The sequence below is a fragment of the Eublepharis macularius genome, chromosome 12 (genome assembly GCF_028583425.1).
Source record: "Eublepharis macularius isolate TG4126 chromosome 12, MPM_Emac_v1.0, whole genome shotgun sequence".
NCBI lineage: Eukaryota > Metazoa > Chordata > Lepidosauria > Squamata > Eublepharidae > Eublepharis > Eublepharis macularius.
Genome location: NC_072801.1, coordinates 71287681 through 71311765, shown reverse-complemented (window position 1 = coordinate 71311765; position 24085 = coordinate 71287681). Strand labels below are relative to the sequence as shown.

General features: G+C 43.5%; 3 protein-coding genes and 12 non-coding genes across 15 annotated transcripts; 6 read left to right on the top strand and 9 right to left on the bottom strand.

Annotated features, from left to right (window-relative positions):
* Positions 1–2762: 2762 nt before the first annotated feature.
* TRNAD-GUC (transfer RNA aspartic acid (anticodon GUC)) lies at positions 2763–2834 on the bottom strand. Its single transcript has one exon. It is a non-coding gene; the product is annotated as a tRNA-Asp (tRNA).
* A 397-nt stretch (positions 2835–3231) lies between these two features.
* On the bottom strand, positions 3232–3303 carry TRNAG-UCC (transfer RNA glycine (anticodon UCC)). The gene has a single exon. It is a non-coding gene; the product is annotated as a tRNA-Gly (tRNA).
* Positions 3304–4380: 1077 nt separating this feature from the next.
* On the bottom strand, positions 4381–4462 carry TRNAS-AGA (transfer RNA serine (anticodon AGA)). Its single transcript has one exon. It is a non-coding gene; the product is annotated as a tRNA-Ser (tRNA).
* A 1995-nt stretch (positions 4463–6457) lies between these two features.
* Positions 6458–6540, top strand: TRNAL-CAG (transfer RNA leucine (anticodon CAG)). The gene has a single exon. It is a non-coding gene; the product is annotated as a tRNA-Leu (tRNA).
* A 1415-nt stretch (positions 6541–7955) lies between these two features.
* TRNAI-UAU (transfer RNA isoleucine (anticodon UAU)) lies at positions 7956–8049 on the top strand. Its single transcript has 2 exons — positions 7956–7993; positions 8014–8049. It is a non-coding gene; the product is annotated as a tRNA-Ile (tRNA).
* LOC129339773 (putative histone H2B type 2-D) lies at positions 8050–14822 on the bottom strand. Its single transcript, XM_054994356.1, is given in 3 exon segments — positions 8050–8166; positions 14296–14541; positions 14543–14822. Coding segments are annotated over 3 exon segments (642 nt in total). The 5' UTR covers position 14822.
* On the top strand, positions 8458–8529 carry TRNAG-UCC (transfer RNA glycine (anticodon UCC)). The gene has a single exon. It is a non-coding gene; the product is annotated as a tRNA-Gly (tRNA).
* Positions 12985–13058, bottom strand: TRNAI-AAU (transfer RNA isoleucine (anticodon AAU)). The gene has a single exon. It is a non-coding gene; the product is annotated as a tRNA-Ile (tRNA).
* A 407-nt stretch (positions 14823–15229) lies between the features above and the next one.
* LOC129340739 (histone H2A type 2-C-like) lies at positions 15230–15642 on the top strand. The gene has a single exon (XM_054995696.1). It carries the CDS (start codon positions 15253–15255, stop codon positions 15640–15642), a length of 390 nt encoding a protein of 129 aa, XP_054851671.1. The 5' UTR covers positions 15230–15252.
* A 1582-nt stretch (positions 15643–17224) lies between these two features.
* LOC129340738 (histone H3) lies at positions 17225–17698 on the top strand. The gene has a single exon (XM_054995695.1). It carries the CDS (start codon positions 17225–17227, stop codon positions 17633–17635), a length of 411 nt encoding a protein of 136 aa, XP_054851670.1. The 3' UTR covers positions 17636–17698.
* A 995-nt stretch (positions 17699–18693) lies between these two features.
* TRNAL-CAG (transfer RNA leucine (anticodon CAG)) lies at positions 18694–18776 on the bottom strand. The gene has a single exon. It is a non-coding gene; the product is annotated as a tRNA-Leu (tRNA).
* Positions 18777–19743: 967 nt separating this feature from the next.
* Positions 19744–19815, bottom strand: TRNAM-CAU (transfer RNA methionine (anticodon CAU)). The gene has a single exon. It is a non-coding gene; the product is annotated as a tRNA-Met (tRNA).
* Positions 19816–21237: 1422 nt separating this feature from the next.
* On the bottom strand, positions 21238–21319 carry TRNAS-GCU (transfer RNA serine (anticodon GCU)). The gene has a single exon. It is a non-coding gene; the product is annotated as a tRNA-Ser (tRNA).
* A 696-nt stretch (positions 21320–22015) lies between these two features.
* TRNAV-UAC (transfer RNA valine (anticodon UAC)) lies at positions 22016–22088 on the top strand. Its single transcript has one exon. It is a non-coding gene; the product is annotated as a tRNA-Val (tRNA).
* Positions 22089–22501: 413 nt separating this feature from the next.
* Positions 22502–22575, bottom strand: TRNAI-AAU (transfer RNA isoleucine (anticodon AAU)). Its single transcript has one exon. It is a non-coding gene; the product is annotated as a tRNA-Ile (tRNA).
* Between the last annotated feature and the right edge of the window lie 1510 nt (positions 22576–24085).

Below are 24085 nucleotides of genomic sequence, written 5' to 3'. Positions count from 1 at the left end.
CCCCAAATATTTACTTTTCCCTCCAACACTACTTTCAAAGTGAGACTTACTTCTGAGTAAATATGCATTGGATTGCCCCATATCCTAGTCCAACCAAGGAATGTAGGATTTTAGAAATAAACAATTCTGAGAGGGCAATTTCAGATAAGAAACCCAGTTCGTGAGTTCAAAACATTATTTTAATGCCCGAATTATCCCTTGCTTTCTGCTCTCTCTCTCATTTCAAGATTTTACTTAGTCTAGAATATGTGCATAGATCCAGAGGAGTTAGCCGTGTTAGTCTGTAGTAGCAAAATAAAAAAGAGTCCAGTAGCACCTTTAAGACTAACCAACTTTACTGTAGCATAAGCTTTCGAGAACAACAGTTCTCTTCATCAGATGCAAGAATGTCTAGAATATGTGTTATCTATCCAGTCGCCTCTGACCTATGGTGACCCTATGAATGAAAGACCTCCAAAATGTCCTATCATTAACCCACTTATTTTATTGAATCAAGCCATCTTGTTTTAGATCTTCCTCTTTTCCTGCTGCCTTCCACTTTTCCTAGCATTATGAACTGTTCCAGAGAATCTTGTCTTCTCATGATGTGACCAAAGTATGACAGTCTCAGTTTTGTTATTTTAGCTTCTAGGGAGAATTCAGGCTTGATTTGATCTGGAACCCACTAAGTGGGTACTCTAGAATATACAATTCTCAATAGTCAAGGTTCTTAAACACAGCAAAGAATCATATCACATCCAACAGCCTCATCCATTAATTGTGGCATAAATGATAGAAGACCAACAGTGCAGTCCAATGCATGTTTCTCAGAAGTAAGTCTCACTTTCTCCACTAAAACTTGAGCAGATGAGCATACATAGGATTGCAGCATAAAACACAATTCAATGTTTTCAGGATGTGGCCTGGCATATGTGTTTACATAAAAGAGAAGTGGAATGGAGGAAAACAGGAAAAAGAGAAGTGGAATGGAGGAAAACTATGTCTTAAGGCCCAAAGACTAAGGTAAATACAGGAGGAAATGTATTTATATTATTTATAGTAACCCTTTCTCACTGGGACTCCCGTTAGATTACACAGACTTATTTTATTTATTTTATTCGACTTATACCCCACCCTTCCTGCTAGCAGGCTCTGGGCAGCTTCCAACAAATATATTATTAAAAAGACAATAAAACATTATAAACAGTATAAAAACCAATACTGATACACAATTTTATATCAGCAGAATAAGAATCCAGGTGCCACCAAATAAATCTGGCCACTACAAAGTCACCACAACCACAGGTGCTACCATGATGTAACTCCAGGGGAGCTGCAAAAGGAAGGTGCGGCAGACAGAAGACGGGACAAAAAGCTGGCCCCTAGTCAAAGGCCCAGTGGAACAGCTCCGTCTTGCAGGCCCTGTGGAACTGTAAAAGGTCTTGCAGGGCCCGGATCTCCATTGGGAGAGCATTCCACCAGGCCGGGGCCAGGGCAGAAAAGGCCCTGGCCCTAGTTGAGGCCAGCTGAATGTCCCTCAGTCTGGGGACCACCAGAAGCTGTTCATCCCCAGAGTGCAAGGCCCTACGGGGGGCATAATGGGAGAGGCGGTCCCGTAGGTATGCAGGTCCCAGTCCATGAAGGGCTTTAAACACTAAGACTAGTACCTTGAACTGGACTCAGAACTCAACCGGGAGGCAGTACAGCTGGCATAATACAGGGCAGATGTGAGCCCTGAATGGCATCCCTGTAAGGATGCATGCCACTGCATTCTGGTCCAGCTGTAATTTCTGGGCCAAGGCCCCAGGCAGCCCAGAGTAGAGCGAGTTGCTGTAGTCCCATCTAGAGCTGACTGTTGCATGGATTACAGAAGCTAGGTCCTGGATGAAAGACAGGGCTCCAATGGCCTGACCTGCTGAAGATGAAAAAATGCAAATCTGGCAACGGCTGCAACCTGGGCAACCATAGAAAGTTTGGCACCCAGGAGCACACCCAGGCTCTTGGCCATCAACGAAGGCTGTAACTGCACTCCCTAGTGCTGCTCTCACGTACGCACACCAGGAACTGAGCTGGAGGGCATAAGGCTAAGACAGTGCAATCAACAGGGTGAGACATCCTATAAATAGTGCAAAAGGATTTGGACGGTAGAAATCTGAAACCAACTAGATATCTGAAATGGAGCACAAGCAAAGCATAAATATTAACATGATGCTAAACATTACCATAATAGGATCCCACTTACAACAACAGACAGTGTGGACTGTACACAGTAGCACAGTTCACAGTTCTTAACTCTTTCCCCAAGCATCATTCAGAACCATTTTGTTACATCCAGCTTTATTACCTGTGTAAATATGAACGTGTTATAATCCTAACCCCAACACAAAGGCATTCATAAAATATGTAAAATAACTAGACCTGTTTTATTTTGCTGTGACATACTGACACCGTGTCCCTTTAAAGCATGCAAGGCAGTTTTTTATAGCTGTGATTCTCGAAAGCTTATGCTACAATACAGTTGGTTAGCCTTAAAGGTGCTACTGGACTCTTTTCTGTTTTGCTACTACAGACTAACACAGTTAACTCCTCTGGATCTATGACAATTCTTAGAGAGCAATTTCAGATAAGAAAACTCACCCTGTATTCTGTACATTGCTCTGGTTTTGTGAACGTGCGTATCTGTCTGTCTGTCTAGCTATCTGTATAGATATCTATCTAGACATCCCTATCTCTATCTATTTAAAAAGAATGGTTTTTAAAATGTTGTTGGGAAAAAACTGTTTCTCCCCGTCGGGGAATCGAACCCCGGTCTCCCGCGTGACAGGCGGGGATACTTACCACTATACTAACGAGGAGTCAACTGGTAGTAGAGTTCTGACAAAGGCCCCAGTACATGTTCTCTAACCCTCTTTCATGTAGTGTTCATCTGATAACACACTGTCCCCATCTTGTTCTATTTCTCCATCTTCTCAACAGGCAAAATAAGTTGTGCTTTCACGTCTCTGCTTAGGTTAATGTAAGAACCAAAAGTAGCTCTTCCAGCCTCCTCTCGCAAAGACAGGGCACACTGCAAAAGTGTTGCAAACTTGAGAAAAGCTACTTTCAGAACCACTTAGTTCTTCTGTTCCACCTACTACCCCGCATGTTTTCCTAAACAACAAATCTTCTATCTTTTTCTTTTAAAAAGAGACCTGCAAAAGAACCCAGAACCAATTCTGAAATACTTATGAAAGGGAAGGGAAAAAAATCTCTTGCGTTGGCCGGGAATCGAACCCGGGTCAACTGCTTGGAAGGCAGCTATGCTCACCACTATACCACCAACGCGGTCTTTTTGTTTATTCTACACGTTTTGGATATAGCGCTGACAGTGACTAAAGGGTCAAGATTGCGTGTTCAAAACAGAGTTCAGCCCAATGCAGGCTGTACAGACGAGCTCGAGCTGTCTTGTGCAGCTTGGATGACATGTGAAAAGTAATCGTGAAAAACGAAGAGGATCTGAACATATGGAAAATAGTTCATCCCTTCTCAAACGGAAAAGATCAAGAGTCCAGTAGCACCTGTAAGACTAACAAAATTTGTTAGATAGTATGAAAGAAGTTCATATCTTACCCCATATATTGTTAGTCTTACAGGTGCTACTGGTCTCTTGATCTTTTCTATCACTATGGGCAGACCAACAGAGCTACCCGTCTTGATCTTCCCAAATGGATCACTCTCTCCAATCCAGCACCAGACAGGACTTCCAGAGAAGAGCTTCTGTCTCCTAGGGGCTATTATCCGTGTTGGGCCAAATGGAGCCTCTATGTTCAGCGGCAGTCTATCAGTTGCTGGGATGCTTTGGCTTTCGTTGCTTTGTATGTGAGCCCTATAGAGGCTTGCGGAGTCACTATGGGAACTAGGGTGCTGGAAGAGACCGACCGCTGATCTCATCGGGAAAGGCTTGCGTTTGCAAATTCAGTTTCGGATCATTGGGACGTTACAGCAGCCGCACTCCACCTTCAGGAAAGTCCAAAGGGGTGTATTGTATTCGTGAAAAGGATGCAGGGAATTTAGCTGGATGGCGTGTGCCTTTAAAGCCTATGAAGAATGGGTGAACCAGGCAGACTGAAGACAGAACGAGGCATGCCTCGTTTTTGAGCCAAGAAGGCTCTCTGTGAAGCCGCCCAGACAACTATTTTCATACCAAGAGTGGATGAGCAAGAACATACTTACGTTTCAGTGGCCTGGGAAAGATGCTTCTAGATAGTAGGGTGGTTTTCTTCATGCTGGCTTGGAATGTCTTTATGCAGATTAAGTACTGGAGCAAAGAAATAACCAGAGAAGATTCGAAAAGGTGCAAAAACAGATGATTTTAGAGCAAAGAAGAGCGGTGCGGGGCAAACAGGAGAAAGAAAAACATGTCGTAGTCGGCAGGATTCGAACCTGCGCGGGGAGACCCCAATGGATTTCTAGTCCATCGCCTTAACCACTCGGCCACGACTACTTCCTGGAAATATTGTTCCCGACGCAATATTTTCTGGTGATAAATATTACATCATTCTTGTCTGGATGTCATTCACATATTTTATTTGCACACGCTTTTCCCAGAGGCCTTTGGAAGATTATTCATTTGCGAGTTATTCTTGAACCTGCTAACAATGATACACAACAAAGATGCTTCCTTGCCTACTTATGTCTCACACCTTTTCTCCACCCCTGTTCAAAGCTGGTTTCAAAAACCGCACAAGCTTCAGTAGGCGACAACACTCTTATTGGTTTCATTAGGTATACCTGCTCTATGATGCCCAGAAATGTCATCAGTATTTGGGAAAGTGTGCAGCCATCTCGGTCCATGCAAACTTCAAAAAAAAAGAGGAAAAAAATAATAAAATCTCTGTAATACTTTTTGTCAGGACCAACCACATTGACACAAAACATTGTGCAAGCTTTGAAGCTTGCCAGGAATCTTCTTCAGGGTGGACAGTTGAAAATGACACCCTAGATAGATCTTTTGAGTCACCTAAACTTCGTTTCTTCCCTCCTTCAAAAGTTAAAACATCTGCAGAGCCCTCCCAGTACTTAGCCTGTAATGACCCCACCGCAGATACACATTGATTTAGGGGAGTGAAGTTTGCCTGGAGATCTAAAAGGAGAAAACTTCCCTGTAGATTTCAATAGTTTTTACCAATGCAGACCACACTAGAAGGGTCTTTCTGGGTCAGATGATCTCAATCTGATTCCCCCCCAGAAAGCCTACAAGCAAGGCACAGATATGGTTGCTGCCCTAAGCAACTGGAATTCAGAGGTATACCGCCTTGGAACATGGAGGTTCTATTTAGCTGTCCTGGCTAATAGCTACATATAGACCTATCCTCAATGAATTGACATCAATGGACTCTAAGCACCTTTTAAAGCCATCGAAGCTATTGGAAGTGGGCCTAAACAAATTAGTTGTGTTCTTGGTGTGAAAGAGTTTGATGCATTTGCTTGCCCCCTGTCTATTGCCCTACAACTTCATTGGTCAACTTCAGCACATTCTAGTAATCTGTGAGTGGGGATAAATATTGTTTTCAACAGCTTTGTCTGCACCATGCAGATAACTTCCTATGGTGCCATCTTTTTTCTCAATTGAAAACCTGAACCTTTCCTCATTGTCTTCTTCCTTTAGAATTCCACTACACCTTGCATTTGCTGTTTGTTGTTTCCATTGAGTTCTAATTCTGTAATCCTAGTCAAATTGCATTGTTCATTGGATATCTAAATTCTGAAATTCTCTGCTGGAAAGGCAGTCAATAAACACACAAGCAAAGCAAACAAATAAGGTGTTCTAACTCCTTGGACCATTTGGGTTCCCCTTTTCTGCATCTTTCTTAGTCCTACAAAAATACCCTCTTTGAATGGCTGACCAGAACTTTACTATTCTGAAAAGCTCATGTAGAGGGGCTTGCTTTAAAAAAAAATGTTTCTTTGACTCTGGGGGTGACTGCTGGAGATGTGATATTCTTCTCCATGGCCTAGTAGCATTTTGCAGGGCTGGGGGCTCTCTCTACTTTGAGATTTGCACTAGGGTGTCATGAATGTATTGATGGTGCCCCATTCTGTCTCACAGCTGCTGATACTCAGAGCATATAGAACTTCTCATTTCTGTTAGCAAGGAATGTCTGGAAGAGATGGTTAACTGGAGGCCCATTGCAAGCCTGGCCTTACACTGTTTGATAAGGTTGCAGTTCTCTTTTGAAAACATTCACACATCTATATTGTGAAGGCCTCTAGGAGAGGCTTGAATGAACTTTGTAACCTAATCTTAAGGATTTTCCTTCATCGTTCTACTGGAATTTTTACAATGAAAGCAACTCCAGTCAACGCACTAGTAAAGGTTTGTGTGCACATGTCCACAAATATTTAAAATAAAGGAGTCAGTATTATTAATATAGGAGTCATTAGTATTAATATATTATTTTTAAAAATCAAGAGATTAAAAAAAGATTCCTGCTATGAAGTCAGGATGGCCGAGCGGTCTAAGGCGCTGCGTTCAGGTCGCAGTCTCTCCTGGAGGCGTGGGTTCGAATCCCACTCCTGACAATTTAGGATATATTACTTTAGCATTTTGTAAAATATCGTTTCAGGTAGGTAATCCTGTCGGTCTCCAGCAGGACTGGAGTCTAGTGGCACGTTAGACACCAACATGTTTCTTAGGGGTTGTTTAGAGTCACAGTATGGCTGTCTGAAGAAAGGAATTTAGACTCTCGAAAGCTTATACAATGAAAACCTTGTTGATCTCTAAGGTGCTACTGGACTAAAATCCTACTTTTTAAAAAAAACATTGCACTCAACTCTTTCATACTACCCACTTATTCACTAAGCATTTAGCACCTTTTGTCCTAAATCATAGCATTAGAACGAGTGTTTTCCTTGTACATGTGAGTGGCTGTGCTTGGGTGTAATCCGCCTTGAGTCTCAAGGAGAAAGGAGCCCTACAAATGAAGACAGTATATAAATAAAGAAATTACCAAACGAAAGGGACCCGTTAACAGAAGAGCAGAAGACAGCATTACTAAAAGAGGAAAGATCTAAAATTAATAATATTTCTTTCTATTCAATTTTGCCAAGGTCTACTAACATAAGCAAATGCACGTTGCCTCTCTGAAAAGAATTATTCTATAGATTGCTTCCATATAGATTATTCTATATAATATAACTAGAATCATATAATGATTCTATAGATTGCTTCTATGTAGATTATTCTGTATTATATCATTAGAATCATATAATGATTCTATAGATTGCTTTGGCACGGGCAACCAAGAACAAATAATACGGCCCCCGTCTATTTCTGCCTGAAGAAGAGGTCTGTAAAATTGAAAACCTTATTTGTCTAGCCATAGTTGAAGGTGGTTCCGCAGGAGAATTTTCAATGTCTGAATCGTTGAGCTGAGACAAGGGAGATTCTGTTATTTATTTATATACATGCCTTACTTACAGTCCGCTTTTCTCACTGAGACTAGAGAAGGAGTATGTATTGGAAGCTGATATGTGGCAAGTACTGATGTTGCATCCCTTTAGGATATTCTGCAGATATCCAACCTGTGAAAGAGTTCTGTGTGACTCGAATGATGGCGTTGGGTGCGCTCAAAACAACAAACAGGATTCGGTTTAAACAGAAATTCTCTCTTGCTTCTTCTTCCTCCATGTATATAAAATGCAATCATGTTTGGCTGCCTGGAAACAGACTGATTGCTCAAAAAAGTTCCTAAAGTTGAGAATGGAGTCTGGGATTTCTTGTGGCCCAAGCTTTCTTCAGTTAAAGGTTGCAGAGTAAAGATCTTTTTCTTAGAAAAAGAAATTATTTTTTTAAAGAAAGAAAAAAGAAACATTGCTATAAAGGCAGGGGGCGGTGAAGAGACTTCGTTCATTTAAAATAATTAATTGAAACTTCTGACCTGATGGTTTGAATACGTCTCTCAAAAGGGAGTGGAAAGAACAAATTTTGTATGGAGGCTCCAGTGGCGCAATCGGTTAGCGCGCGGTACTTATACAGCAGTACTTGACGAAGCCATGCCGAGGTTGTGAGTTCGAGCCTCACCTGGAGCACTAATTTTGTTCCGGAAACCAAGGTGATTTGAAGAACTTGTACTTGGCGTTCTGCTTCTTCTCTTGGTTATGTCCGAATCGGCGGGGGCATTTAGGATGTGAAATGTTTAGACCATCCTGCCAGAATAAGAACACGAAGGAGGGAGGGCAAGGGCTGTTTAGAAGGCGACCGGATGCACGACTTAACTTGCACCCAGACGAGGGCAGGTTTGGAGGAAACACCGTTTCCTCGACTCAGAAACAAAGGCACAGTTTGACACGAGTCTGAGCAACTTCGACATAAGTTACTGGAGCGCCTAGGAAAAATTCGAATGCTTAGTTTATGGCGCCACCATGTGGGAATTCAAAGACATTAATTTTGAATTGCTTAATAATATGTATCTCTTTTGCAAAAAGTTTTCTATGTCTGCGTTGGTGGTATAGTGGTGAGCATAGCTGCCTTCCAAGCAGTTGACCCGGGTTCGATTCCCGGCCAACGCAAATCTTTTTTGCTACAATATATTTTTTTCCCTTTGGGCTGCTGCTACTTCTGGGATACGAAGTTGTGATAGCAAAGCGCTGACACGAACGTTTCTTCTAACTCCTGAAAGCTCATCTGGGGAAAAACATGTTAATTTGCAGCTGGTCTTTTAAAAAAAATTGATATAACTCCAATACCCTATTCGAAAAAACCTTTTGAATCTCCTTTACTGTCTCCAAAATCTGAATATAAGGCTGCTCTTTTTTGATTGTATTTATTATTTGGTTGATTCTTATGACTATTTCCTTGTCGTTTGATTGGATGTTTATCCTCATGGTTAAGAGTTGCAACAAACTATCAACAATGAGTCTCAATGAGAAAGGAATAATGTAAAAAAAAGTTTGCTCAATAAACAATAACGACTTTATTGGGAGCTGGGAATGTACATAAAACGCAAAATGTACATAAAATGCAAAAAAAAAGGAAATAGGCTGAATACACTAAAAGTTTCTAAAACTAAGAATGGTTCTCTAGTAATCAGGGCTCTCCTGTTTAATCATAGGCTGAAAAGAAAAGACAATGAATTATTTAAGGCCCAGATGATTGCTGTTTATTTTCTTTATTTATAGTCTGCCTTCCTCATTGAGACTCAAGACAGATTACAATTTTTTAAAAATGCAATCAAGTTGCATTTAAATCAGTTGCAAAATAGTAAAGGGTCCAGTAGCACTTTTAAGATTAACCAATTTTATAGTAGCATAAGCTTTCGAGAACCACAGCTCTCTTTGTCAGATGCATTTGATGAAGAGAGCTGTGGTTCTTGAAAGCTTATGCCACAATAAAGTTGGTTAGTCTTAAACGTGCTACTGGACCCTTTACTATCAGACAAAATAGGTAAGTCTGCAGGGGAAATACAATGATAGATAATTACTTTTTTATTTAATTAAGGTGATATATTTGAAGAAATGTGGTAGGGTGATAAGAGAGCAGACATTAAAACAAAATAGAACATCTGAAGGTTTCTTGAACTTGGTTTATGGCACTTTGTGAGCACAACTGAGGTAGAGACCAAAGAAGTATTTCAGAATAAGTAGTTTTATGGTTAAAACTAAGGGGTTTTCTACAGTGGGCTCAAAACTGTATCTCACAAATTAAGAAGTGACAACGTTTCATCTAACAATCCAGTAACTGTTGCCTTCAATCCTGGCTTTCAGCCAAAGTATCTCATTAAGAGCTTGACACTTATTACAATGGGTTTAAGATTTCCCCCTCTCCAAAGATTTGCTCTTCTAATTCCCTTTTGGGCATGGGGAATTTTGAAATTTCCTAAGGCCATCTTACTCTTTCTTTTTACCCACCCCTATCTGACAGTTTAACTATTTGCTTCCACCATCTTTCTCTCCCACATGCACTCTCCTGGTTGGCTGGCTCAGTCCTGAGTGGTGATTGGTTGGTAAAAACCACCCAGTAGCTGCACATGGCTTTGATTGTCACAACAAAATCCTATAACTTTGATGCCCTGACCCTTTCTCAGTCTGCAGCGCATTTACCCTCAGGTGGTGAGGGCACCCAATGGAGAGCCCATTCCAGATGTGTGCAGTGGTTGGGTATGCTCATATTGGAGTGGTTGGTCCTTAAGAAAATGGGTTACAAACGTAGAAGAAAAGTCAGTGGAATCCAATACAATCCTACTCCCTTTATAACTCTCTTAAAACAAAGAAGGTTTGGCCATGGAGGTTATTTATAGCTGATGGCAAGCAGATACTAACTGTTTCCTGTTGGATTACAATAATAGTGCATATTGGAACAGTAACAAGACCTGGTATATTCCCCAAACTCCCTTTCTTGACAATTTGATTTCTTATCAACCTGGCCACAACACAAAGAGGGGACAAAATTGTTCAAGTCCTGCTCTAAAAAAGCAGAAGGCACCATCCAAAGAATCAAAGTAAATCATTGTGGAATTCAATGTCGGAATAAATTAATGCTTTGTGAAGGACTACCTGCTTCTGTACTCTCCAGCCTACAACTTAAGGCCCTCTTGACATCACCGAAGACCTGCCTTCTGTCCAACACCTGCAGAGCTTTTTTTTTATCATCTTTCAAAATTTATGTCCACCTTTCCACTGCCATACAAGCCACCAAGGTGGCCAACAAATGGAAACATTCATAAAAATCACATCTTAAAAACATTAAAACCAACCAAAATCACATCATTAAAACAATTAAAACCAGAGCTAAAACACATACAAAAACACTAAAAAATAACAACTATTGAAACAGTGCCAGGAAAGAGGAATCGCCAAGAGAGTGTCACAGGAAACAAAAATGTCTTCTCCCTCTGGCAGAAGGGGACAGAAGAGTCGCCCAAGGGAAAGAGTTTCAGAGTTCTGGTGCCACCAGTCGGAAGGTCCTCTCCCATATTACCACCCACCTAATCTCAGAAGGCAGGGGCACCCAAAACAGATGACTGTATTGTCCAGAAAGGTTCATAAAGGAGTAGGAAGTTTTTAGCATCAGCTTTTCATATGCTCTCCCTTCTAAGGCTCACCTGGTCTAACCACCAGGGTCCTACCTTATCTTCTACCTTACTTTCCTTTAGGTGTAAGGTCAAAGTATTTCTTTTTTATTCTGGGAGAAATAAATGTTTCCTTCTTTTAAATTTGTGTTTATGGTCTGCTTCTAGCCTGAAGATTATGTGAATATCATGAATGGCTTGCTGAATAATATTGCATTACCTTAATTGCGAGCTGATTCCAGAGGTCTCTGGCAAGATTACTTCATTTAGGGAGAAAGTTCATGTGCATATTTTCCTAGGCCGGTTACACCACCTTGAGCTATGAAGAAAGGTGAGGTAGCTTTTCTCCAGAAATAAGCAAACATAAAATATTAATCAGCATCAACTTGCCTAGATTCTCTGATGTGATCACCTTCAAAATCTAATGGAAGCGGATTTCATTGTGATGTACATTAGGCCTTTCTTACACTGCAACAAAACAGAGCCATCTAATTCTGTGACAGGTGCAAACACAGATGTAAGTGAGAGGGTGAAGTACTCCCCCCCCTCACTCACACACACACAGACACACAAACCATGTTCCAGACGTCATAGAGCCAGTGAGGCAGATACAACAGCCTCATCTGAGGGTTTTGAGCTCCTCTGCCTTCTCTGTTGTAACTGTAGAAGCCTGTAGCCCTGTATGCATGTTACATACAATCCAAGTACATAGCTTACATGCTATTTTAACATCTACCTAAGCAGCAAGAATTTGAGTTATTTGTTGCATTATCTGCGGTAAGGTGAATCAGGTCATCTTTAAAAAGGGAGGAAACTAGAACGGCGCATTGATAGATGACTTATTTGTACATGTCACACTTCTGTGCATTGTCTGTGGGAGCTCTTGCTTTGATCTTTCAGAGTCACAAAAGTCTAGATTAGACAAAATTCCTCAGCATTGGTTGTTCAACATCATTAATGTGAAAGCTTCACAGCTCACTCAGAGCAGCAAGGAAAAGCAGTATAGGAATATAATCAAGAATAGGCATCCTGTAAGCCAACAAAAATGTATGATATAAGGAAAGAGATACTTTTTAAAAGGTAAGAACAAATGTGGGGGGACACATACACAAACACAGATTAGGCAGATTGTTGGTCTCAGATCACATCTTTTTTTCTGTATAAGGGTGCTATCAGACCCTGCTGAAACAACCAAGATGTCGGCTCTTAAAGATGGCTTCAGGTGGACAGCAATCTTGATCTGCAGTAGAAGAACAAGATTCTCAGACTGACTCTCAAAAGTTTATATCTCAGAAATTCTTTTTGTTCTTTAAGGTGCTGCCAGAGTGGAATTTTGCAGCTGTTAAAGAAACCATCTCCTACTGCATCCTTCACTCCCAAAACAAGGCAACGGTACTAGAACCTTAAAAGTGTGTGGGAAACTAACCATTTTGCATGACTTGAAATGTTTGACCTGCACAAATGTTTGCTTGCAGTTTTTTCCCTGGAACTGAACTTTGTGTGTCTGGGGGATGGACACAAAAGCAGCAAACTGCTCTGCCTGAAATCAGAAAAAGAATCTTCAAGACTGGGAGAGGGATTCCGGAAGCTGGGATTGTAGTATGAAAGGTGTGGAGGATGTGCAGGTCCTCAAGAGGATTTTAGTAGCCTGGCCTGTCGCCCAAATGTCCAAGTTCTCATATCTCTGAGAACCACCAAGACCCACAAGCCCTCTTAAAGGTGGTACTCAAGTGCATGAAACTTCTGAGGCTGGGAAATCCAACTGTATTCCTCCTGAAAGCTTTATCAACTAAAGATTGCAGTTTTCCATGTCACAGTCATCACCGGTTCTTTCTCAGCGTTCAGTCTACAATTCAAGCCAACTCAGACAATTGGAAAAAAAAACCAGAAAGTTTGAGTTCTGGAGTTTAAGCAATCAAAATGAAAAGTAGTGAAGAAGAGAAGGAAAAGTTTGTTCTGGCCCGTACGGGGATCGAACCCGCGACCTTGGCGTTATTAGCACCACGCTCTAACCAACTGAGCTAACCGGCCACATATAACGCAAGTTTTCCTTCCTCTTTGAAAAACACGTAATTTGTTTCCAATGTTTGCCTAAACTATATCTCACAGTAGCTACAAAGTCAGGACAGGAGCGGCCAAAAGTCCTTAGCTATCATCTGAAGAAAGATGTCTTTTAGCTTATACTGAAATACAAAGCCACTGTAGAGATGTATGAGGGGCTCATTATAAAAGGGGGGGGATTTTCCTGACATGCATTTCTTCTAATATTAAGCCATACTTTGGTAATAATGTAAAGGACGTTTTACTTCTGTCTGCGTCTCATTTAGCCGGGATATCTATCCGGAAATAGAAAGCATCGAATACACCACTCCTGCTTCTGTTTGAATTAAAATTATCTCATTAAGGATAGCAAGTGTTTTTCTTCTTCCTATATGCCAGGAGCAATCCAGGGTCAGTTTGTTTCATTGCCCATCAGCATATTCCCCCTCCAGAAGAGTAAATTTTTTCCGGCTCTGAAAGGTTCTTCCAATAAAGTTAAAAAATCCCCATACACATGGTTATCATGGAGTGCTGGAAACTTACCCCAAACAAGAAATCTTGACCTCCTTAATATGATCTACACTCAACTCACCAATTATTCACGGTGCCACAACTAAAAGAAAGCAATTTTAGTTTAACTTCCAGTAACACGAACTAGCTTACAATCTTAAAAAAACAGAAAGCTGCAACTCTAATATAAAACCATATGTCACTTCCTTCTCTTCCTTTGAACATGAACTTTCCTTTTCTAAAAACTGGCAGGTTCAATATTTGACACACTGTCAGAAACTATCAAGCGCAAATGCATTTCGGTGTAATACATTTTGCAACTCAAGATACATATGTTGCCTTTTCAGGCTCCCTATAAATACTTTGTAATTGCAGCTCGATGCAGAGAAAGTGGGTGGCTGTGAAAAGACCCTTTGCTTTCCCAGCAATTACTTGGAGCTGGTGTACTCGACCTGTAAGGAGATATCTTGGCTTTCATATGGTCTACAGGGAACAACTCGCTAGCTAGGATTCATGGTGCCATAGCTAAATAAAGCAAGTTCAGTTTGATTAATGACCAATTGAGCTAGTTTATGATCTAAGAAGCCTGAAAAATGCAAGTCTAATGTTAAACTAAAGAAGTCACTTCTTTATCCTTTGAAAACCAACTCATACTTTTCTAAACGCATCACAGTATCAAAACAAGTGGCAAAGTATCAGACACATTTGAGTGCAATACATTCTGCAAGCCAAGATCCAAACGTTGCCTTCGCAGGCACCCTCTCGGCACTTTGCAATCGCAGCTCTTTGGGGAGCAAGTGGGTGGCTCTGAAAAGAGCCTTTGGGTTTGCACGGGGGGGCCTGGCTGCTTGCTTTGTGGCGGCTCACTTGGAGCTGGTGTACTTGGTGACGGCCTTGGTGCCCTCGGAGACGGCGTGCTTGGCCAGCTCGCCGGGCAGCAGGAGGCGCACGGCCGTCTGGATCTCGCGGGAGGTGATGGTGGAGCGCTTGTTGTAGTGCGCCAGGCGGGAGGCCTCGCCGGCGATGCGCTCGAAGATGTCGTTGACGAAGGAGTTCATGATGCTCATGGCCTTGGAGGAGATGCCCGTGTCCGGGTGCACCTGCTTCAGCACCTTGTACACGTAGATGGAGTAGCTCTCCTTGCGGCTCTTCTTGCGCTTCTTGTCGCCCTTCTTCTGCGTCTTGGTCACCGCTTTCTTCGAGCCCTTCTTGGGCGCGGGCGCAGACTTGGCTGGCTCAGGCATAGTTCACAAGATCCTGTCTATTTCAACTCCACTCAACTTGCAGACAAAACGAATAAACGGCGTGGTTAGAGCTGCACCTATTTATAGAACTGCCATGCTAATGAGGGTATCGCAGTTCTCGGTTTCTATTGGCTGAATAAGCAGACGTTGAGTGTTTCCGCGATTAGATAATCATGCAAATAAGAGAATTCTAACTACGGTGTTTCTACTGGCTGAGCCCACAGTGCTCGCTGTCTATTGGTCGTTGGAAACGTTAGTAATTCTATTGGTCAGTGAAGGGCACCGGTGACGCTCAACCAATAGAAAGTCGTTGTTGCAAGCCCTCCGAATGAATAAAAGGCACTGGAGCACATTTTCGAACTCATTCTAAGTTTTTGCTTCTTCGGGGATTTTTGTAGTTTTATTTGTTTTCCCTCTCTGAATTTGCTGAGATGTCTGGACGCGGCAAGCAAGGAGGCAAGGCCCGTGCCAAGGCCAAGACCCGCTCTTCCCGCGCCGGGCTGCAGTTCCCGGTGGGCCGCGTGCACCGCCTGCTGCGCAAGGGCAACTACGCCGAGCGGGTGGGCGCCGGGGCTCCCGTCTACCTGGCCGCCGTGCTGGAGTACCTGACGGCCGAGATCCTCGAGCTGGCCGGCAACGCGGCCCGCGACAACAAGAAGACGCGCATCATCCCCCGCCACCTCCAGCTGGCCATCCGCAACGACGAGGAGCTCAACAAGCTGCTGGGCAAGGTCACCATCGCCCAGGGCGGCGTCCTGCCCAACATCCAGGCCGTCCTCCTGCCCAAGAAGACCGAGAGCCACAAGGCCAAAGGCAAATAAATCTTGCGCTCTTCAACTGTTCACAACCCAAAGGCTCTTTTAAGAGCCACCCAAAACGTCTAAAGAGAGCTTGTGTCACCCAATACCTTGTTTTAAAACGTGATTTAAATCTTGTGTTCGAATTTCTGCATCAATTCACTGAGCTTGTGGCAGCCCAACCTTTTTAAAAAATTCAACTTTAAACCAATTCTATGTAAAAGATAAAGAGAGGTCTCTCATGGGGTCGCCATAGGTCGGAGGGGACTTGGTGGCACATAAATATATAACGGCTAATTTGAACTCTATATAAAAAACATATGTAATAGCACAGCAGCGCAACTTTTTAAAAAGTTTTCTGCTGTTCTTAACAGTTGCGCTTTCCCCCCTCGAGCAATGAAGTGTATAATCACGGAGTGTACAAGGGGAGAAATGAACAAAACTAGCTTTTAACTACTTGAAATGGCTTTGGCGGCAGTTTCGAGGGGATGAAACGTTCTCGGCTTGGCGCGATTCATTTGTATGGCTGTTGCTCAGCCAATCGTCCTTCAGGAGGGATTTTCGTATTCTATTACTAGCCGCCAGCGGCATCTCCTACATTTCCTCTAGTATCGCTTAAGGGAGCTTTCAGTCGGGAATTTAGCCCCTTGCAAAACCTTCTTGGTCTCTAAGGTGCCTCTGGACTCAACCCCTGCTGTTCTACTGCAGACCCAACAGGGCTACCTGCCTGAATCTTCCTTTAGTAAGTAACTTACATGCCCCCCGTTTCTTTTTCAGAAGCGATGACTCAGAAACGTCTCTTTTTTTAATTAACCCAACTCGGAAAGAATTTCGATTATCTCCGATTAATGGCGCTCGTGGTCGGTCTTTCCTTGGCTGCAATAAAGGTATCGCGATGCCTATACCTTTTTTTGTTTCTAATGCGACAATACGGCTGTCTACATTTAAGTACAGATCTTTGTTGCTGCACACTAAGTTTTATCTGCTGTTAATTCCCGTTGGAAAGTACCGTGGCATGAATTTCAGTTCATTTCCTGCGATTTATAGGATGCTTAAGTGTAGGAAGACGGCATGGTATATTCAGATTTTGGCCGCGAAGCAGGGTTAGTCCTTGGATGAGGGACAGCTAAGGAAGACTGCAGTGGAAGGCGATGGCAAACCGCCTCTAAACCCATTGAAATCAATGAGTTTAGCCTGGAATAACTCAGTTTAGGATTGCACTGTCACTTGCCTTGAAAGCCGCTTCTTGGGACCGCCATAAATCGGTTGGGACTTGAGAGCACTTTACATACATGCAGCTTAATCCTATAAGGGACTTACTCCCAAGTAAACACGCTCAGGACTTGGATAAAGCTCAGGACCCGGGCAACCCCGAGAGAAACGCCTCCTCCTTCCCTCCCAGAGTCCCACCCACCTAGGAGACAAAGAGTAAAGGAGGCCAGGCAAGGGCGTGGCAGCCAATCGGCGTCTAGCCCGGGAAATTCAAATACTGGCTCGGCCAATCAGGGCATGGGTGCCGACTATAAAAGCCGGGCACTTGCCTATTAGTCAGCATTCATTTTCCTTCGTTCTTCGGGAGAGTTTTGTGTTTTTGTTCTTAAGAAGCATGGCCCGTACCAAGCAGACCGCTCGCAAGTCCACCGGCGGGAAGGCGCCGCGCAAGCAGCTGGCCACCAAGGCGGCTCGCAAGAGCGCGCCGGCCACCGGGGGCGTGAAGAAGCCGCACCGCTACCGGCCCGGGACCGTGGCCCTGCGGGAGATCCGCCGCTACCAGAAGTCGACGGAGCTGCTGATCCGCAAGCTGCCCTTCCAGCGCCTGGTGCGCGAGATCGCGCAGGACTTCAAGACCGACCTGCGCTTCCAGAGCTCGGCCGTGATGGCGCTGCAGGAGGCCAGCGAGGCCTACCTGGTGGGGCTCTTCGAGGACACCAACCTGTGCGCCATCCACGCCAAGCGCGTCACCATCATGCCCAAGGACATCCAGCTGGCCCGCCGCATCCGCGGGGAGAGGGCCTGAGAGCGAGGGGGACGTTCGAACACCAAAGGCTCTTTTCAGAGCCAACCACAGATTCGGAGAAAAGAGCGGGAATGATCAATCAATACACAGTATTCTCAAGGATTTGGAGAAAGACGTAGGCATTTGCTATTTCGTTAGTTTGATTTTAAGTGCTCTTTGTAAATGAAGGATTTAGTTCAGAGGAGCCTATAAAAAAACTATTAAATGAGCTCTCGCACGATCACTTTTTAAAGACGATTATATCTCTTATAGACAAGATTTTTATTGCATAAGCTTTTGATAGTTAAAGCTCTGTTCAGATACAAGATATCTCTAGGATATCTTAGAAGGGTGGGGTGAAGCAAGGAAGAGAGTCAGGAATGTAAAGATACAATGTGGCTGATTAGAACAGACATTAGCATCTTTATCGCGCTGAGGCTCCTAAATCTTTTGTCTCGGAGTTTCCATTGTTCTGAACTTGCAAATGAACTCAAGTTTCGTTTGCAAGTTCAGTCTCCCTTTGCCCTTGCTGGAGTGATTGAAGGGGATCGGGGCTAGTTTTTTGCTGCCCCCCTCCCAACACACCAATAAAGGCCTAATGAAATCCTGATTTAAGACTGATGTTGCTGGTAAATCCTTTTCATGTGGGATAAGGGTTTAGCTCAGGAAGCGGTTCTGGGAAGGATCATAGAATAGAATCATTGGGTTGGAAGGGACTTCTGGGATCATCTAGTCCAAAATTCACAACTTCCGCCACACACACCCCCAAAGACTTTTTGCTCCATGCCCAGATGTCAAAACACCCTCAAGACCTTTTTCCTCCATAGTTTGTGTCCTGAAAATATTGTTGGTCTCTAAAGTGTCACTGGTCTCAAATCTTGCTGTTCTAGTAAAAAAATTTCCTTCCATCCTTTCGCGAAGACCAGAACAAAACTTTAAGGTAGGTTGCGAGGATCTGTGAAGTGTTTCGTTTTGCCGGTGACCTAAGTCGCTGGGCTCGCAGAGAATGCGCACTCTGCCTGCAGCTCGGTCCGCTTCATTTCCAGAACCCTTCCTCGTTTGTAAGCAAAACCATAATTTGTCAGAAGTGGGATTCGAACCCACGCCTCCAGAGGAGACTGCGACCTGAACGCAGCGCCTTAGACCGCTCGGCCATCCTGACTTAATAAGTATAACCATCTTTCTCTCACACTGGATGCCTGTAAAATTTATTTCCACTTCTTTTTTCGGCTACTTTCTATTCGTTATCAGTACGAGTTTACCAAGCAGGCATGAATCGGTTTCGGCAACAGGAATTTTGCTTCCCCCTCCTGCTGCTATGCGATCGTCAGAGGAAGAAGGAAGCATTTTTCCGCAAGGGACAAGGGAAAAAAACCCATCGGCCACGAGGTGGCGATATATACTTTGTTTTTTTTAAATGCGGTAGTCATTTTTCCCACCCTGGATCCCAAAAGATACTTTCCAGTACCTAGGGTCACCGCAGGCATACTCAACATAAAGACAAAAAGCTCCACTGCCTTACACTGGGTGTGTCTTTGCAGCAATCGACTTATACGGTTGCACTGAAGTTAGGAGCATGTGCAAAGGGCCTTTCTTTCACCCCAAAGTAATAAAATCAAATCAAAGATAGGTGGGTGGGATGTGTGAATGGGCACGTGAGTCCCAATGCTGTTTTTCCTCCCCAGATCCGGTGGGCTTTGCTGGGTGAAAATGCTGCTAAGGGGATGGCAGGGATTTGGCTTCGGATCTGAGAATCCCCCGTTTGTTAAGCAGGAGACCCATCAACGCTGTAGAAGGAAGAGCCCAGTAGCACCTTAAAAACCTACTAGATTTCCAGTGTATGAGCTTTCGAGGGTCAGAGCTTTCTTCTTCAGAAATGTAGTCGGTGGCACTGGGCACCGAATCTTGCTCTTTCACTGCTGAACAACATGGCTAGCCACCTAAACTATCTTTGTAGAAGGAAGTTAACCCTTTTATCAAAGACTTGCTCTCAAATATTCGAGAAAGGGGAGCGATTCAGCAGATATTGCTTATAGATTCCAGAAGAAACATGAACTAGCTTTGACATGTATGTGGAGTAATAATTAATCCTGAATACATCTTTGAAAATAAAAACAGGTTTAAAAATTTAGCAGAGGATGGTTTCGATCCATCGACCTCTGGGTTATGGGCCCAGCACGCTTCCGCTGCGCCACTCTGCTGCTTGTATTTTGGTTTTAAAGCTACTCCTTTGAAATCAACGTTGTCTTTTATTTCTTTGATGCCTTCATTTTTCTTGTTTGTTTCTCTTGTATTCAGACTCTCTCACTTTCATCGCTGGCTTCTTCCGTCTAAATGTTTCTAAATGTTCAAATAGCCATGCGTGCTAAATACGATACCAGATAGATGCGCGTCGACTATCGAATCCAATCCATAGTCTGGCATGCCTGCTCTTACTATGAAATATCAGCGCATTGCATATTCAGCTTTCATTCAGGGGGATCTTCACCATAAGACCTCCGTCTCTTCGTCTTCTCCTTGCATGTGTTGTGAGTTTCTGCACTGCCTTCTGTGAGCTCAGAACGTATTTCCCGCACCAAATTCATTGCCCCAGCCTTCCCTTCCTCTGTCCAGAGCCTCTAGGAGGAGAGGAGGAAGAGGATGAGGACTAGAGGGGACAAAATTCTGAGGTCGGGAGCCCAGCAAGCACTCCTATTGAGTGTGAAGATGGGGCAGTCGCTTTCAACCTAACCCACCTCGCAGGGTTGTTGTGAGGACAGTATGGGAAGGTCCATTTGCAACGCCTTGAGATCCTGGCAGGAACTGGCAGCGATTAAATGTTGGGACAGTTGAATGGGAAGGGGGTGTATAACGCAGGGAGAGCCAATATTTAGTCTAGCTCTACTAATAACGAGGCCTGTACTTTGTTTTCACCTGATCTCTCTCAACCTTGAAAGGGGGAGCGGCAGAGGAAATATTGGTCTGGCAGCCCTTGACAGCCAAATTAAAACTAGAGCTCCCTTTCCAAGGCTGGCGTGCAGGCTGTGTTGGTCGGTGAGGGCTGTTCCTGAATTAGTTGAGATCAAGACTGTATTTAATGGCTGAAGACAGGGGGCCAATTATCTTGTTCTGAGAGATTCTCAGATCTGGTATAGTATATTCATTTATGTTATTTATAGCTCGCCTTTCTCATTGAGATTCAAGACAGGTTGCACAGTGTGGGACAATACAGTCAATTTCGAAGACACTTCAACAGGGTCATAAATTATATGCATGCACATTTGCAAAGGTTTAAAATCAGTTTACCGTATTCCTGAGCCCCAGTGCTTGTCTATACGGATAAAGTCAGCAGTAGGTAAAACATAACTGGAAGAACTGTGGGGGGGGCGTCTTTTTTTAAAATAGGTGAGGCCAAAAAAAATCTCCACTAGCCTCATAGGATCTCTCTAAGTGAACTGTTTTATTGGAGAAAGAGAGAATCCGCAAATAAATTATTGTCAGGAAAATAACCCCCTAGTAATTTTCTCTGCCCTTTTTTGCTCTAACTAGAGATGAAGAATAGCGGAAGGAAAGGATAGGCAGAAGAGGTCTAAAGAAGAAAATGGGCTGGAAAGCAGGGGTGGGCAAAAAGAAAAACAGAAACCCGACGAAGGTGGGATTCGAACCCACGCGTGCAGAGCACAATGGATTAGCAGTCCATCGCCTTAACCACTCGGCCACCTCGTCAATGCACTCTGAACAGCTGCTGTCTTTGAGACCAAGCCAGATGTGTCCATTGCAGCACAATTTTTCAGGTCCCTACATGCTAAAAATGACATGGCAGATTGTCGAGGTGGTAAAACTTACACCACCCCTTATTTCAGACTTCAGGTGACCGATTCCCGCTTTGACTAAATTCCCTGCGAATGGAAAACTAGCCCAGCAGCGACTGCTGCCCCATGAAGTGCTGGATTTCTATGGCCAGGGAGTGTTTAATATAGCAGAGCATTCTAGAACGTGAACGTCAATGCTCTTGCAACTGCTGGGAGCTGGCCATTCTGTTACCTCCTTTTCTTTAGATACGTGTCCATTGGGCATGTTATGTGAAATTATAGCTAGGTTTAGTAAAACTAAAAATGTGAAAGCTCACTTTCTTTATACATTTATAAAAGGAAGCTCATTATGGTTGTTGTGGGTTTTCCGGGCTGTATCGCCGTGGTCTTGGCATTGTAGTTCCTGACGTTTTGCCTGCAGCTGTGGCTGGCATCTTCAGAAGTGTAGCACCAAAAGACAGAGATCTCTCAGTGTCACAGTGTGACACAGAAACGTCAGGAACTACAATGCCAAGACCACGGCAATACAGCCCGGAAAACCCACAACAACCATCGTTCTCCGGCAGTGAAAGCCTTCGACAGTACATCGAAGCTCATTATTTCAACATCTGGTTCCATAGTGTAGTGGTTATCACGTCTGCTTTACACGCAGAAGGCCCTGGGTTCGAGCCCCAGTGGAACCATTAAGTTCTTTTTCCTTTAGGGATATCTGAGAAGGAATTATGAAGGTAGTCACGCCTCCTTTTTGCGTGAAGAACTGTAGGAAGAAAAACTGTTTAAATCTAAATTAACACAGTTCAGTAAGCAAATGAGCAGACCTAGATTTAGAGACTCCTCGAAACAGGAAATGCACAAAAGAGAGGCGTTCGATAAAAAGGAAAAAAACCGAAATGAATGGGAGAATGAAATCCTTTCCCAAAACCAAATAAAACTGGTTTCATGACTACAGTGCGGGGTGGGAGTTGAAGCAGAGATTGAGTAGAAGAAGCTGGCATTGAAGATAGCTCTTCATTTTGAAGCCAACAATGCTATCCGTTTCCACTTCCCGTGGAAAGCGGTAATGCATATTTTAAGTCAGGAATGTAGAAAAAGAGAATGGCCCGTACGGGGATCGAACCCGCGACCTTGGCGTTATTAGCACCACGCTCTAACCAACTGAGCTAACCGGCCACCGACAGTCAGTATCGTGCGGCAGCGCATGTGAGTCAACTCAGTTTCAAATTCTCTGCTGCAAAATGCCAAATGGGTTGGCAGCAATCCACCGCCGGGCTTTTCATCGCTCGCTCAATGCGGCAAATACTGTCCAAGACTGCTGAACTAGGCGGACTGCAATGGGATCCAGCAAAAGTACCTAAGAAGCGTGCTGTATGCTCTCTCTGTCTCACAGATCAGGGAATCTGCAACATGATCGCGGCTGCCCTTTCTTGTGTCAATTTCAAAGCCAGCAGTGAACTCGGGGGGTTATCATTGTGACTTCCCCGCTCAAAAAAAAACACTCAGAAAATACTTGCTGCTTGTTCTATAACGTTTGCAAGTGCCTTTCTGGAGTATCCGTCTCTTGGCACCTTAGAGACCAACAAAATTCTTAGTGCACAAGCTTTTGGAGAGACAAAGCTCCCTTCTTCAGTTAAGTGAGTGGCTAAATCAACAGTTTCAGGTGGGTAGTCCTGTTGGTCTGTAGCAGAAGAGCAAGGCTTGGGTTCAGTAGTACCAACCAGATTTTCAAGGTATGAGCTTCTGAGAGTCCAATCTCCCTTTATCAGATACAAGGAGAGGGAAAAGGTAGGAGACTTTGTAATCCAGGCAGAGAGGAGAAGACAAAGATTCCCACTTTTTCCATGCCATGTATCTGGCAAAAGGGCTTTGACTCTGAAAAGCTCATACCCTGGAATTGTAGTTGATCTCTCCATCAACAGTTCCCTTTCATGGCCAAGTTCCATATGAAAACAGAAGTACATCTCCCTAAAAGTTCATAATTGCAGTCTTTGAGTTTCAATTGCAAGATAAGGCACAATTGAGTTGACTCACAGGAGGGTATGGAAATATAGATGAATAACTTGAATGGGAAATAGCCATCCAAAATACACTAAAACTCTCAACCCTCCCTGGCTATAGGATACAATACCTTCAGCGATGAATTAAGCAAGGAGGAAGAGGAAGGAGGATCAAGGAGGAATAGAAGAAGGAGAGGACTCAGAGACTAACTCCTCTTATCTGGATGTGAAGAAACAAGATAAACAGAAGAATGATTCTTACAAGGGATTTCTGCCGAAGATATAGAAACTGTATATGAACTTATGGAGAGGGGTGGGAGGGCAATTATATATAAAAGAGTTGACTCACAGGAAATCTATGGGTTAAAGCCCAAAGATCTGTTCCACCACTCACCATTTTACAGATACTTTGATCAGTTCCACATGACTTGGTCCAACACGTGACTTGCATCTGGAAAAATGCCAAGGTACATATATACCAGGATGGACTGTTGATGTATGTTTATAGTGTAGAATCCACACCTCTACAACTATACTTTCTAGTAGGCAGCCCTTCCAACCTGATGCTGCCCTTTAGCCGTAAAGGCCATTAAAACTTTCTATTCTCACCCCTCTAAGTCTTTAGCCACTAGGTAAAGTAACCTCAATGTTTTCCAAAGGCCAGGAGTACACAGTGAGCTCTATAC